Source organism: Pogoniulus pusillus, unplaced genomic scaffold, assembly GCF_015220805.1.
Source record: "Pogoniulus pusillus isolate bPogPus1 unplaced genomic scaffold, bPogPus1.pri scaffold_143_arrow_ctg1, whole genome shotgun sequence".
NCBI lineage: Eukaryota > Metazoa > Chordata > Aves > Piciformes > Lybiidae > Pogoniulus > Pogoniulus pusillus.
The window spans coordinates 15,599-30,827 of record NW_026974578.1 but is presented as its reverse complement, the minus strand read 5'-3'; the positions used below and the strand labels follow the sequence as shown (position 1 = coordinate 30,827).

At 68.9% G+C, this 15,229-nt stretch overlaps 1 protein-coding gene across 1 annotated transcript; it reads left to right on the top strand.

Annotated features, from left to right (window-relative positions):
* Positions 1–2,244: 2,244 nt before the first annotated feature.
* On the top strand, positions 2,245–13,883 carry LOC135173928 (methyl-CpG-binding protein 2-like). The gene is given in 5 exon segments (XM_064141141.1): positions 2,245–2,354; positions 8,568–8,924; positions 9,898–10,126; positions 10,129–10,190; positions 10,192–13,883. Coding segments are annotated over 5 exon segments (2,115 nt in total). The 5' UTR covers positions 2,245–2,316; the 3' UTR covers positions 11,621–13,883.
* Positions 13,884–15,229: the final 1,346 nt, after the last annotated feature.

The window sequence follows — 15,229 nt, the reverse complement described above, 5'->3', positions numbered from 1 at the left end:
CGGGGGGGAGGGGGGAGCGGAAGCAGGGAGGGGCGGGGGGGCGGGGGGGGGGGCGGGGGGGGCTCTGCCCTCCTAATCCCAGGAGCTGATCACAGGATTAGGCTAAATCGGGAGCAGGGCAGAGGGATTAGGGGGGGCGGGGGGGGGGCACAGGGGACACCCCCGGGGTGGGGAGGGGGCGAGGGGGGGGGGAAGGGACCCCAGGGACACCCCCGGGGTGGGGAGGGGGCGACAGTGGCAAAGAGGTGGCCAAGAGGGGGCCAAGAGGTAGCCAAGAGGTAGCCAAGAGGTGGCCAAGGGGGGGCCAAGAGGGGGCCAAGAGGTGGCCAAGAAGTGGTCAAGATGGGGCCAAGAGGTGGCCAAGAGGTGGTCAAGATGGGGCCAAGAGGTGGCCAAGAGGTGGCCAAGAGGTGGCCAAGAGGTAGCCAAGAGGTAGCCAAGAGGTGGCCAAGAGGTGGCCAAGAGGTGGTCAAGAGGTGGCCAAGATGGGGCCAAGAGGTGGCCAAGAGGGGGTCAAGAGGTGGCCAAGAGGTGGCCAAGAGGTGGTCAAGAGGTGGCCAAGAAGTGGTCAAGATGGGGCCAAGAGGTGGCCAAGAGGTGGCCAAGAGGTGGTCAAGAAGTGGTCAAGAGGTGGTCAAGAGGTGGCCAAGAGGTGGCCAAGAGGGGGCCAAGAGGTGGCCAAGAGGTGGTCAAGAGGTGGTCAAGAAGTGGTCAAGATGGGGCCAAGAGGTGGCCAAGAGGTGGCCAAGAGGTGGTCAAGAAGTGGTCAAGAGGTGGTCAAGAGGTGGCCAAGTGCTGGCCAAGAGGTGGCCAAGAGGTGGCCAAGAGGTGGTCAAGAGGTGGCCAAGAGGTGGCCAAGAGGTGGCCAAGAGGAGGCCAAGAGGTGGTCAAGAGGTGACCAAGAGGGGGCCAAGAGGTGGCCAAGAGGTGACCAAGAGGGGGCCAAGAGGGGGTCAAGAGGTGGCCAAGAGGTGGCCAAGAGGTGGCCAAGAGGTGGCCAAGAAGTGGCCAAGAGGGGGCCAAGAGGTGGTCAAGAAGTGGCCAAGAGGGGGCCAAGAGGGAGTCTCGGGGGGCTTTGGGGGTCCCAGGGTGGCTGTGGGGGGTTCTCGGGGGGGGTCTCAGGATGCTTTGGGGGGGGGTCTGGGGGTCTCAGTGTGCTCTGGGGGGGGTCCCAGGGTGCTCTGGGGGGGGTCTCAGGGCGCTCTGGGGGGGGTCTCAGGGCGCTCTGGGGGAGGTGTCAGGATGCTTTTGGGGGGGGGTCCCAGTGGGTCTCTGGGGGGGGGGTCTCAGTGTGCTCCGGGGGGGGGTCTCTGGGGGGGGTCTCAGGGGGTCTCAGGGGTCCCAGGATGCTCTGGGGGGGGTCCCAGGGGATGCTCTGGGGGGGAGTCTCAGTGTGCTCCGGGGGGGGTCTCTGGGGGGGGTCCCAGGGGGTCTCTGGGGGGGGGTCTCAGTGTGCTCCGGGGGGGGTCTCTGGGGGGGTCCCAGGTCCCCCCGCGCGCGGCAGCCGTTATCTGGGCGGGGCTCTGCCGTTGGATTTCAAACCGCGGGCGCAGGCGGCAGCGGGGCCGTGACTGGCAGGCGGCGGCGGCCAATCAGAGAGCGCCTTCCTTGTCACGGGACTGCCCTTCGCCCCGCCCTCTCCCCATCTCCCCCCCCACACCCCTTCCGCCGTTCCCTCTGGCGCGCCCCTGATTGACAGCCTCCCCCCGCCAATCGCCGCCGCCCGCCGCTCGGCCCCGCCCCGCTCAGCCAATCAGCGCCAAGGAGAGGGCAGCGGCGGCCCGGAGCGGGGCGGGGCCGAGGGGCAGGAGGGGAGGGGCGGGAGGTGGGGGGGAAGGCAGTCGCCGTGGGGGGGCGGTGCTAACTCCTCCTCTCCACCAATCCCCTTCCGGCGCCTCCTTGAGCGGCAAGCGCCGCAGCCAATAGCAGCGCCGCCCTAGGCGGAGCGTCCAAGGGGCCCGCTCCAGGCGCTTCCTCCTCCGGCTTCGGTACTCGGGGGGCTGCCCCCCCCCCTCCTCCCCCCCCCTCAGCCCCCCCCCCCAAAAACCCTTCCCCCCCCCGCGCTGTTTTCCGTCTCCGCCGCTCGTTGGTCCCTCCCCCCCCTCCCCCCTCAGCCCCCCCCCCCTTTTCTCCGTCAGTGTCGCTGCCCCCCCCCCCCCCTTTCGTTCTCTCTCCGTTCCCCCCCCCCCCGTTCCCGGGCCGCCCCCCCCCCCTCACCGCCCCCCTCCCCCCCCCCCCCGGGCCGCCTTTTTTTTGTTTTTTTTTTTGGGTTTTTTTTCCCTTTTGCCTTTTTTTTTCCCTCCCTCCGCGCAGAAAATGGCGGCGGCGGCGCCGAGCGGAGACGACGAACGGCTGTAAGGCACCGGCGGGGCCGGGGCGGGGCCGCGGCCTGGGGGGGCTGCCTGGCCCGGGGGGGGGGAGCGGCGGCGGTGTGGGGCGGGGGGGGGGTGGGGGGCGGTAAGTCAGGGGGGGTGTGTGTGGGGGGGGGGTGGTTGTTTTCCCGCGCGAAACATCTCCCCCCCCCCCTCACACACCCCCTGCCTGCCTCTCCCCTGCCCTCCCTCCTCATCCTCCCTCCCTCCCTCCTCTTCCTCTCTCCCTCCTTCCTCATCTTCTCTCTCTCCTTCCTCATCCTCTCTCCCTCCCTCCTCATCCTCCTTCCTCATCCTCTCTCTCTCCCTCCTCATCCTCTCCTTCTCCCTCCTCATCCTCTCCCTCCCTCCTCATCCTCTCTCCCTCCCTCCTCATCCTCTCTCCCTCCCTCCTCATCCTCTCTCCCTCCCTCCTCATCCTCTCTCCCTCCTTCCTCATCCTCTCTCCCTCCTCATCCTCTCTCCCTCCTCATCCTCTCTCCCTCCTCATCCTCCCTCCCTCCTCATCCTCTCTCTCCCTCCCCCCTCCCCTCCTTCCCCCCCCCCCCCTTCCTTGCCCTGCTCTGGAGCGCGGGAACGGAGCTGAAGGGAAGGGGAGGGGGCGGGGGGGGGGTGTTTGGGGGGGGGGGGCTTTGGGGGGTGCGAGTGCGTCACGAGCGGCCGCGGCCCCTCCGCCCCTGTGCTTAGCCACCCGTGGGGGTCCGAGGGGTTTGGGGACCCCTCCCCAACTTAGAGTAGCACTCAAGGGACCCTCAGGCCTCTGCCGGGGGGGGGAAGGGTCTCGGGGAAGGGGAGCGACACCTCCCCCCCCCCCCGCCCCTGCGGCTAGGCCTTGCCACACTGCCCCCCCCCCGGTGTGAGTTAGGGACCCCCTGGTATGAGTTAAGGGGACCCCCCCCGGTGTGAATTAGGGACCCCCCAAGTGTGAATTAGGTGACCCCCCCCCGGGTGTTGAAGCAGGGAACCCCCCCCCGGTGTCAATTAGGGGATCCCCCCAGGTGTGAATTGAGGGGACCCCCCCAGGTGTGAATTAGGGGATCCTCCTCCAGTGCGAGTTAGGGACCCCCTCTGGTAAGAGTTAGGGGATCCCCCCAGGTGTCAGGGGGATCCCCCCAGGTGTGAATTAGGAGACCCCCCCCAGGTGTCAGGGGGATCCCCCCAGGTGTGAATTAGGAGACCCCCCCCAGGTGTCAGGGGGATCCCCCCCAGGTGTGAATTAGGAGACCCCCCCCAGGTGTCAGGGGGATCCCCCCAGGTGTGAATTAGGAGACCCCCCCCAGGTGTCAGGGGGATCCCCCCAGGTGTGAATTAGGAGACCCCCCCCAGGTGTCAGGGGGATCCCCCCAGGTGTGAATTAGGAGACCCCCCCCAGGTGTTAGGGGGACCCCCCCGAGTGTGGATGTGTGAATTAGGGACCCCCCCCCAGCTCCCTGTGTACCCCCAGTGAGGACCTCTCTCCCCCAGCCACTTCCTTCTGCCTACTAAGGAGTGTGGAGGAGACCCCCCCAAAATGTGACCCCCCCCCAGGGGCACCCTGAAATGGGGACACCCCCAACTAGGCCATGAAATAGGGGGGACCCCCCCCAAAATACAGCCTCTGTGTGTGTCCCCCCTGGGCCTTGTCCTGCATGCACTGCACCCTCCCTGCACCCCAAAACGTCCCAGCCCCCCCTGAGCAGCCCCAAAACGCAGCCCCCCCCCCTCCGAAATGCCTCCGATCTGGAGCTCACCCTGGGCCCCCCTCCAGCCCCCCCCCCCAAATCTGCACCTTGCACTGAGACCCAAACTGCTCCAAACTGGCCCCAAAGCAGAGCTCAGGCTGCCCCCCCCCCCCGGCCCCTCCTCGCTGCCCCCCAAACCACCCCAGATCCCCTCCCCAGATCGCCCCAAGTGACCTCAGCTCTGCCCCCCCAAGTGCCAACCGCTTCGTGCCCCGAGCTGCTCCTCCCCCCCCGCCCCTGCCCCAAACTCCCTCCCTGCACCCCAGAATGTCCTGCTCCAGCCAAGCCCCCCCCGGCGCCGAGCCCCCCCCGGCGCTGAGCCCCGACTCGCCCCAGACTGCCCCCAGATCCCCTCCCTGCCCTGTGCTCCCCCCAACTGCCCCCAGAGGGGCAGCTCTTGCCCGCCCGGAGCCCACCCTTGCGCCGCCGCCCCCTGCCTGCCACGGAACTGCTTCCTCGGCTGCACCCGCGACCATCCCGGCAGTGATCCCGGCAGTGATCCCAGCAGCGATCCCGGCAGCGATCCCGGCAGCCATCCCGGCACCGATCCCAGCAGCGATCCCGCAGCGATCCCGGCAGTGATCCCCGCAGTGATCCCCGCAGCGATCCCACAGCGATCCCGGCAGCCATCCCGGCACCGATCCCAGCAGCGATCCCACAGCGATCCCGGCAGTGATCCCGGCAGTGATCCCAGCAGCGATCCCGGCGGCCATCCCCGCAGCGATCCCAGCAGCGATCCCGGCAGTGATCCCCGCAGTGATCCCCGCAGCGATCCCACAGCCATCCCGGCAGCCATCCCGGCACCGATCCCAGCAGCGATCCCACAGCGATCCCGGCACTGATCCCCGCACCGATCCCCGCAGCGATCCCGGCAGTGATCCCAGCAGTGATTCCACAGCGATCCCGGCAGCCATCCGGGCAGCAATCCCACAGCGATCCCACAGCGATCCCGGCAGTGATCCCGCAGTGATCCCGGCAGCCATCCAGGCAGCGATCCCGGCAGCCATCCCAGCAGCCATCCCGGCAGTGATCCCGGCAGTGATCCCCGCAGCAACCCCGGCAGCCATCCCGGCACCGATCCCGGCAGCGATCCCCGCAGCAACCCCGGCAGCCATCCCGGCACCGATCCCCGCAGCAATCCCACAGTGATCCCGGCACCGATCCCAGTAGCGATCCTGCAGCAATCCCAGCAGTGATCCCCGCAGCCATCCGGGCACCGATCCCGGCACTGATCCCACAGCGATCCCGGCAGCGATCCCAGTGCTGCTACCGGAGCTCGGCGAGGAGCAGGGTCCCGGCACGGCAAGGAGCAAGATCCTGATTCAGTGAGGAGCAGGATCCCAGTTCAGTGCGGAGCAGGATCCCGGTTCAGAGAGGAGCAGGATCTCGGCACGGTGGGGAGCAGGATCCCAGTTCTTTGGGAAGGACATTCCCACTTGAGTGGGGAGCAGGGTCCTGGCACGGGGAGAAGTGGATCCCTGACACCGAGAGGAGCAGGGTCCCGGCACGGCGAGGAGTGGATCCGTGGCACCGGGCGGAGCAGGGTCCCGGCACGGCAAAGAGCGGGTCCGTGGCACCGGGAGGAGCAGCGTCTCGGCACGGCTAGGAGTGGGTCCATGGCACCGGGAGGAGCAGGACCCGGCACGGCGAGGAGCGGGTCCGTGGCACCGGGAGGAGCAGGGTCCCGGCACGGCTAGGAGTGGGTCCATGGCACCGGGAGGAGCAGGACCCGGCACGGCGAGGAGCGGGTCCGTGGCACCGGGAGGAGCAGGGTCCCGGCACGGCGAGGAGTAGGTCCGTGGCACCGGGAGGAGCAGCGTCCCGGCACGGCGAGGGAAGTGTCTGTGGCACCGGGAGGAGCAGGGTCCCGGCACAGCGAGGAGTGGGTCCATGGCACGCCGAGGGAAGTGTCCGTGGCACTGGAGGAGCAGGGTCCCGGCACGGCGAGGGAAGTGTCACCGGCACCGGGAGGAGCAGGGTCCCGGCACGGCGAGGAGCGGGTCCATGGCACCGGGAGGAGCAGGGTCCCGGTACGGCGAGGGAAGTGTCTGTGGCACCGGGAGGAGCAGGGTCCCGGCACGGCGAGGAGTGGGTCCATGGCACGGCGAGGGAAGTGTCCGTGGCACTGGAGGAGCAGGGTCCCGGCACGGCGAGGAGCGGGTCCGTGGCACCGGGAGGAGCAGGGTCCCAGCACGGCGAGGAGCGGGTCCGTGGCACCGGGAGGAGCAGGGTCCCGGTACGGCGAGGGAAGTGTCACTGGCACCGGGAGGAGCAGGGTCCCGGCACGGCGAGGAGCGGGTCCGTGGCACCGGGAGGAGCAGGATTCTGCCGCGGCGGGGAGTGGGATCCGGGCGCTGGGAGGGGCAAGCCCAGAACCAGGACGTTGGCACCGGCAGGAGCGGGACCCCGACAGGATCCCAGCGCTGTGGGCACCTGGCACCGACATCAGCCAGAGCCCGGCCCGGTGGGATCCGGGATCGCAGTTGGGTGGGGAGCAGGATCCCAGCTCCGGCAGCGGCCAGACCCCAGGATCCAGGATCCCAGCTCCGGCAGCGGCCAGACCCCAGCCCTGCGGGATCCCAGCACCGACCCCAGCCCGACCCCCGGATCCAGGATCCCAGCACCGGCAGCGGCCAGACCCCAGGACCCAGGATCCCAGCTCCGGCAGCGGCCAGACCCCAGCCCTGCAGGATCCCAGCACCGACCCCAGCCCTGCAGGATCCCAGCACCGACCCCAGCCCGACCCCAGCCCTGCAGGATCCCAGCACCGACCCCAGCCCGACCCCAGCCCTCCAGCATCCCACCGCGACCCTGCCGGGCGCCGCCTCCCTCCCCCTGGCCCCGCATCCATCCCCGGTGCCGGTGCGGGAGTGGTCTCCGCTCCCGTCCCGCCGGATCCACGCCGCGATCGGGATGCTGATCCCGGGTGGCTTTTTCTCCTTTCCCCCACCCAAATTCGGCGTCGATGCTGCCCCAGCTCCATCCCTGCTCCCTTTCCCCTCCGTCCCTGCTCCCTTTCCCCTCCGTCCCTGCTCCCTTTCCCCTCCGTCCCTGCTCCCTTTCCCCTCCGTCCCTGCTCCCCTTCCCCCTCCCCAGCTCCAGCCCTGCTCCCCCTTCCCCTCCGTCCCTGCTCTCCATCCCCCCTCAGCTCCATCCCCTTCCCCTGCCAGCTCCATCCCTGCTCCCCCTCCCCTCCAGCCCTGCTCCCCTTCCCCCCCTGCTTCCCCCTCCCCAGTTTCAGTGCCAGGACACGCAGGGGGGAGGGGCACTGGCGCCGGACCCCCGCCCAGAGCTGCTCCCCGGGAGTGGGGGGGGAGGTTGAGGATCCCCTCCGGGGGTTTTGGGGGAGATTCCCCAGGTTTTGGGGTCCAAGGTCCAGGCTTTGGGCCTGAGTCTCAGGGTTCTTGAGGTGCCTGCAGGGTTTGAGGCCGAATCTGGAGGTTTTGGGGCTGATTCTGAAGGGTTTGGAGTCAAATCTGAGAGTTTGGGGGCAAATGTTCAGATTTTGGGGTCGAAAGTAGAAGTGGTGGAAGTGATCCTCAGGTTTTGGGCTCAGGGCTCCGAGTTTTGGGCTCAGATCTTAAGGTTTTGGTCTCAAATTTGCGTTCTGAGTTTTGGTCTCAGATCTCTGAGTTTTGGTCTCAGATCTCTGAGTTTTGGTCTCAGATCTCTGAGTTTTGGGCTCAGATCTCTGAGTTTTGGGCTCAGATCTCTGAGTTTTGGGCTCAGATCTGAGTTTTGGGCTCGGATCTCTGAATTTTTGGGGCCAAGTCTCACCTTTTGGGTACAGGTCTGAAATTTTGGGGCAGGAATCTCTGGTTTTGGGGCATGAATCTCTGTCATTTTGGGCTCAGCTCTCCAGTTTTGGGGCTGAAATACTGATTTGGGGGACAGATCTCTCAGTTTTGGGGTCAGATCTCTCAGTTTTGGGCTCCACTCCCCAGTTCTGGGGCTGAAATCCTGATTTTGGGGTCAGATCTCTTGATTTTGGGGTCAGATCTCTCAGTTTTGGGCTCCACTCCCCGGTTTTGGGGCTGAAGTCCTGATTTTGGGGTCAGATCTCTCAGTTTTGGAGCTGAAATCCTGATTTTGGGGTCAAATCTCTTGATTTTGGGCTCCACTCCCTGGTTTTGAGGCTGAAATCCTGATTTTGGGTTCAGATCTCTCAGTTTTGGAGCTGAAATCCTGATTTTGGGGTCAGATCTCTCAGTTTTGGAGCTGAAATCCTGATTTTGGGGTCAGATCTCTCAGTTTTGGGCTCAGATCTCTCAGTTTTGGAGCTGAAATCCTGATTTTGGGGTCAGATCTCTCAGTTTTGGGCTCAGATCTCTCAGTTTTGGAGCTGAAATCCTGATTTTGGGGTCAGATCTCTCAGTTTTGGGGCTGAAATCCTGTATTTTGCCCCTTTCCCTTCTCCTCCCCTTCTCCTTTGCCTCCATCCCCCCCTGACCGCTTCCACCTCTGTGCCCCGCAGGGAGGAGAAGTCGGAGGAGAACCTGGGGGGGCTGAAGGAGAGGCCCCCCAAGGCCAAGAAGGTGAAGAAGGAGCGGAAGGAGGAGAAGCCTCAGCCGCAGCCGCAGCCTGCCCCGCACGAACCGGCGCAGCCCTCCCCGGAGCCGGCCGAGGCTGGCAAGGCGGAGGAGAGCTCGGAGGCGCCCGGGGCGGCCCCGGCGGCGCCGGAGGCCTCGGCCTCGCCCAAGCAGCGCCGCTCCATCATCCGCGACCGCGGGCCCATGTACGACGACCCCACCCTGCCCGAGGGCTGGACCCGCAAGCTGAAGCAGCGCAAGTCCGGGCGCTCCGCCGGCAAGTTCGACGTCTACCTGATCAAGTGAGCGCTGGGGGGCGCTGCGGCGCCGCAGGGCGCTCCTGGAGGGCACTGGGAGCTGATAGGAGGGCGCTGGGTGCTACTGGGAGGGCACTGGGAGCTGATAGGAGGGCGCTGGGTGCTACTGGGAGTTACTGGGAGGGCGCTGGGAGTGCTGGGAGCAATTAGGAAGGCACTGGGATAGACCGGGAGGGCTCTGGGCAGCACTGGGAGGCACCGGGAGGAGAGTGGGCAGCGTCGGGAGCGCATTGGGCAGTACCGGGAGGGCTCTGGGCGGTACCGAGAGGGCAGTGGGCAGCACCGGGAGCGCATTGGGCAGTACCAGGAGCGCATTGGGCGGCACCGGGAGCGCATTGGGCAGTACCAGGAGCGCACTGGGCGGCACCGGGAGCGCATTGGGCGGCACCGGGAGCGCGCTGGGCGGCACCGGGAGCGCGCTGGGCGGCACCGGGAGCGCACTGGGCGGCACCGGGAGGGCGCTGGGCGGCACCGGGAGCGCATTGGGCGGCACCGGGAGGGCGCTGGGCGGCACCGGGAGCGCACTGGGCGGCACCGGGAGGGCGCTGGGCGGCACCGGGAGCGCACTGGGCGGCACCGGGAGGGCTCTGGGCAGCACTGGGAGGCACCGGGAGGAGAGTGGGCAGCGTCGGGAGCGCATTGGGCAGTACCGGGAGGGCTCTGGGCGGTACCGAGAGGGCAGTGGGCAGCATCGGGAGCGCATTGGGCAGTACCAGGAGCGCATTGGGCGGCACCGGGAGCGCACTGGGCAGCACCGGGAGGGCGCTGGGCGGCACCGGGAGGGCGCTGGGCGGCACCGGGAGCGCACTGGGCAGCACCGGGAGGGCGCTGGGCGGCACCGGGAGCGCACTGGGCGGCACCGGGAGGGCGCTGGGCGGCACCGGGAGCGCACTGGGCAGCACCGGGAGCAGCGGCAGGGGCTCCGCCGCCCCCTGCTGCCCGCCGCTGCCCTCCCCAGCCCGCAGGGCAAAGCCTTCCGCTCCAAGGTGGAGCTGATCGCCTACTTCGAGAAGGTTGGGGACACCTCCCTGGACCCCAACGACTTCGACTTCACGGTGACCGGGCGCGGCAGCCCCTCGCGGCGCGAGCAGAGACCCCCCAAGAAGCCCAAATCTCCCAAGGCCGCCGGCACCGGACGCGGCCGAGGGCGCCCCAAGGGCAGCGGCGCCGCCAAGCCCAAAGGCGGAGCGGTGGCGGCGGCGGCGGCGGCGGCGGCGGCGGGCGAGGGCGTGCAGGTGAAGCGGGTGCTGGAGAAGAGCCCTGGCAAGCTGCTGGTGAAGATGCCCTTCCAGGGCGGGCAGGGCGCTCCGCGGGGCGAGGCGGCCGCCGCCAGCAGCTCGGCGCCGGTGCTGGCGAGCAAGCGGCCCGGGAGGAAGCGGAAGGCGGAGGCGGACAGCCAGGCCGTGCCCAAGAAGCGGGGCAGGAAACCGGGGGGCCTGGGGGGCGCCGCGGCCGCGGCGGGCAGCGGAGCCGGCGGCGGCGGCGGCGGCGGCGGCGGCGGAGGAGGAGGAGGAGGAGCGGCGGCGGCGGAGGCGAAGAAGAAGACGTCGAGCCCCGGGGGCCCGGCGGCGCCGCAGGAGACGGTGCTGCCCATCAAGAAGAGGAAGGCGAGGGAGGCGGCGGCGCTGGAGGCGGCCAAGGCTGCCCTGCCCCCCCTGGCGCCCCCGGAACGAGGACCCCCCCCCAAGGGACCCCGCAGCGCTCGCAGCCCAGGGCGGCGCAGCAAAGAGAGCAGCCCCAAGGGACGCGGCACCGGCACCGGCACCGGCAGCAGCACCACCCCCCCGCCGCCTCCGCTGCCCCCCGAGCCCCCTGCCAGCCCCGAGGACAGCTCCAGCCCACCCCCCCCACCCCCCCCTCCTCCTCCTCCTCCTCCTCCTCCTCCTCCCGTGCCGCCGGCGCCGGTGCCGCCGCAGGACTTGAGCGGCTGTCCCGAGGAGCGGGGGGGAGCGGCGGCGGCGGCGGCGCCCGACGGCTGCGGTGGCGGCGGCGGCAAAGAGGCGGCTAAGACTCACCCCACCCCCCCCCCCGCCGCCGCCCCCGCCGCCCCCGCCCCAGCCGCCCTACAAACACCACCGAGGGGAGCCCGAGCACAAAGACACTGCCCCCCCCCTCCTCCTCCTCATCCTCCTCCTCGTCCTCTTCGTCGTCCTCTTCCTCGTCGTTGTCGTCAGCGGCCTCGGCAGCTCCCCCCCCGCCCCCTCCCCCTCCCAACGCCTCGGTGCCGCGGCCCCCCCCGGGCCGGGACGAGCCGGTGGACACCAGGACGCCTCTGCCCGAGCGAGTCAGCTGACTGTGAGCGCCCCCCACGGGCGGACAGACGGACGGATGGGACACCCCCACCCCCCCCGCACCGAGACCCCCCACGGCCCCCGCGCCACGGCCCCACGCCCCCAGCCCAGCCCCCCCCCCTCGCCGCCTCGACACGAACACCTCCCCCCCCATCCCGTGACCCCCATCAGCCCCACCCTGCCCCCCCCGTGGGCCCAGCCCACACCCCCCGAGCCCGAGCCCCTCGTTTTTATACCCGAGAAGCACAGCGAGGGGCGTGGGGAGCAGCCCCCCCCCCGCCCGGGACCCCCCACTTTGCACTTTGGTCTAAGGGGGGTGGGGGAGGGGGGAGGAGGGAGGGGCGTCCCCTGGGATGCCTCCCTCGGGGGTGGCCGTGGGGGAGGGGCTGAGGCGGGGGTGGGGCAGCCTGAGTCGTGACCCCACCCCCCCACCCCCCCCCCCCCGGCGCCGCTTTTCTCGTTCTTCCAAGCCTCGTTCCCGTTTGCAGGCCGCAGGAAGCCATTTGCACTAAGGGCGGGGCAGGGGGGATCCAGCCGCCGTCCAATGGGGAGGGAGCAGGGCGCTGCTGGGCGGGGCAGGAGCCAGGGGCAGAGGAGAAGAGGTGGAGCCAATCGGGAGAGGCTTTGGTGGGTTCCGGGGGGGGGGGGGGCGTGTCCAGCGTCGAGCCAATCCCGAGGGGACTTGTGAGGTGCTGGGATCAGGTCCCCAGCCAATCAGGAGCAGCTTGCGAGGGGGTTCAAGTGTGGAGCCAATCAGGAGTGGCACTCGATAGGGGTGGGAGCAGGTCTTGGGCCAATCAGGAGTGACTCTGAGTTGGAGTGGGAACTGGTCATGAGCCAATCAGGAGTGAGCCTGAGTTGGAGTGGGATCTGGTCATGAGCCAATCAGGAGTGATGCTGAGTTGGAGTGGGATCTGGTCTTGAGCTAATCAGGAGTGATGCTGATTCGGAGTGGGATCCAGTTGTGAACCAATCAGGAGTGCCTCTGTGAGTCACTGTGGATTTGGCTGTGAGCCAATCAGGAGCAGCTTTCCGTTCTGTTGGGATCCAGTGGTGAGCCAATCAGGAGTGGTGTTTAATAGAGGCAAGGTCAGGCCTGGAGCCAATCAGGAGCTGTGGTGAGCTCCGGGTGTGAGCCAATCAGGAGCAGCTGGGATCCAGCGGCCAAGCAGGCAGCAGTCGTTGCCGAGGGCTGGGATCTGGCCCTGGGCCAATCAGCAGCGAGCGTTGGGTTGGGCTCCAGCCAATGGGGAGCAGCCTCTCGCTCGAGCGGGACCTGGCGGGCAGCCAATCAGGAGGGATTCCACAGGGGCCAATCGGGAGGGAGCCTGGGGTGGGTGTGGCTCTGGTTCTGACAGGGTCTGGAGCCAATCAGGAGAGAGGAGCATCAGGGAGTGGGCGGGGCTGGCCGCAGTCCAATGGGGAAGGGCTCCTGGCCCGGCCCCGGCCTGGGCAGCAGCGACTCTGGGTCGAGGCGGGATCCGGCCGGGATCCAATCAGGAGTGGCTGTGGATTGGAGGGGCGGGTCCGGCCTCCATCCAGCGGGAGCCCTGCCGGGCTGAGGCGGGGCTTGGCCCTGAGCCAATCAGGAGTCGCTCCACCTTGGGCTGGGACCTGGTCCCTGTCCAATCAGGAGAGCGGCTCCGGGTTGGGCGGGATCTGGTCTGCGGCCAGCCAGGAGGGGCTGCAGGGTGGGCTTGGGGTGGGATCCAGTCCAGAGCCAATCAGGTGTGAGCAGAGCTTGCAGTGGGAGCCAGGCCAGAGCCAATCAGGTGTGAGCAGAGCTTGCAGTGGGAGCCAGGCCAGAGCCAATCAGGTGCGAGCAGAGCTTGCAGTGGGATCCAGTCCAGAGCCAATCAGGTGTGAGCAGGGCTTGCAGTGGGATCCAGTCCAGAGCCAATCAGGTGTGAGCAGAGCTTGCAGTGGGATCCAGTCCAGAGCCAATCGGGTGTGAGCAGGGCTTGCAGTGGGAGCCAGGCCAGAGCCAATCAGGTGTGAGCGTGTGCTGGGGTGGAGTCCAGTGGAGATCCAGTGGGGGGGGGGGGGAGGGGGCAGTGGGATCCAGTTCCCACCCCCTGCAGTGTCCCTGTCCTGGGGGGGGCCCAGGGGGATCCCATCCCTGGGCAGATCCCAGCCTATGGGGGGGGGGGTCCCCATCCTGCACTTTACCGGCCCTGGGGGGGGTGGGGAGGTCACTCCTGGGGCCCCTCCCCTTTTCCCCTCCCCACCTTCCACGCCCCCCCCACGCCCCCCCCCCCGTTCTTCCAGCCCCCCCCTCCCGGGACTGTTCGGCCTCGGCCCCTCCATGGCAATAACGGGGGGGGGGAGGCGGGGGGGAGGCCCCAGCCCCGCGGGGTGAAAGCAGCAGAAGAGATCCCCAAGGGAGCAGGGTGGGGCCTGGATCCCTGGCGGGGGGGGGGGGGGGGCGGACCCCCGGGGGGGGCTGGGTGTGGCCGGGGGGGGTCCCGCAGCTATTTATTCTCCGTACTCTTAGTGCGCAGGAGCCTTTGTTTGCCTTATCGATCTACTGCCCCCCCCCGCCCCCCCCCGGCCCCCCGGCGCGGGGGGGGGATGCCCCCGGGCCCGCCCCGCCCCGCCCCCCCCCCGGGGCTCTGTGTCTGTGCTGGAGTGATCTATAAATCTGTGTAACCCACTCGGAGCCTGCTCATTGGCTGTGGCGGGGGGGGGGCAGTGGATCCCAGGCTGCTCTGCCTGGGGGCTGGGGGGGGGGGCAGGGTGGGGGGTTGGGGCAGTGGATCCCAGGCTGCTCTGCCTGGGGGCTGGGGGGGGGCAGGGTGGGGGTTGGGGCAGTGGATCCCAGGCTGCTCTGCGTGGGGGCTGGGGGGGGCCAGGTGGGTCCCAGATCTCTGCAGGTGGTTCCAGTGAGTTCCCACAGTGCTTGTGGATCCCACAGCTCCCTGCAATGGCAGCTGGGGCTGTGGGGCCTGGATCAGTGGATCCCAGGCAGCAGCAGCTGGGGGGGAGGCTGTGGGGCCTGGATCAGTGGATCCTGGATCAGTGGATCCCAGGCAGCAGCAGCTGGGGGGGAGGCTGTGGGGCCTGGATCTCTCTTCGTGACTCCGGTGGGTCCCAGGCAGCATCGCCTGGGGCTGGGGCTGTGGATCCTGGGATCTGTCAGGCTGGGGCCAGGGCTCTGCACCTCCTCTTGTCCCGCATGGCTCCAGTAGATCCCAGCTCTGCCCAGTGCTGGATCGCTCCAATTGCTGCCAGTGGATCCCAGATCTCCCTGTGCAGCACCAGGGCCTGGGATCCCTGCAGGGCCCCTGTGGGGCCTGGATCCCTGCGGCCTCAGTGGATCCTGGACCGCCCACGCCGCAGCAGGGCAGTGGATTCTGGCTCCCCACAAGGCCCCAGCGGATCCCAGACCCTGCTGAGTTGGTGCTGCTGGATCCTGGATCCCTGAGCTCCTGAGGCCGCTGGATCCCAGCCCCCCCCGGGCCCTGCCATTGGCCCTGCAGCGGATCCCAGAGCCTCTCCGGTGACGTCAGCAGATCTCTCCAGTGACGTCACTGGGTCCCAGCTCTCCTCAGGTGACGTCAGCAGATCCTCCCCCCCCATTGGCTCTCTGCTGATGTCAGCAGATCCCAGATCCCCCCTGGGTGCCCTCCCTTGGCTCCCTCTCCCTGCCAGCCCCAGGCCCCCCCCGCCCGCCCGCCAGCTGTGACGTCACAACCCTGATGTCACCACGGCGGTGACGTCACAGCAGAAGGCTCCGCCCCTCCCCCCAGGCCTCGCTTCCGCCACGCTCAAGATGGCGGCGGGCGCGCCGGAAGTGAGCGGGGGGGCTGGGAGGGCACTTCCGCCTCAGTGCACCAATGGCGGCGCCGCTTTTAAAGGGACAGCGCCCGGGGGGGGGGGGGGGGGGGGCTGAGCCTGGGACCGGAGCTGGAGCCGGGGCCGGGGTCGGGGCCGGGGTCGGGGCCGGGGTCTAGGCCCGGGGCCGTTCCCGTTCCCGTTCCCGCCGAGCTCCCGACCTGG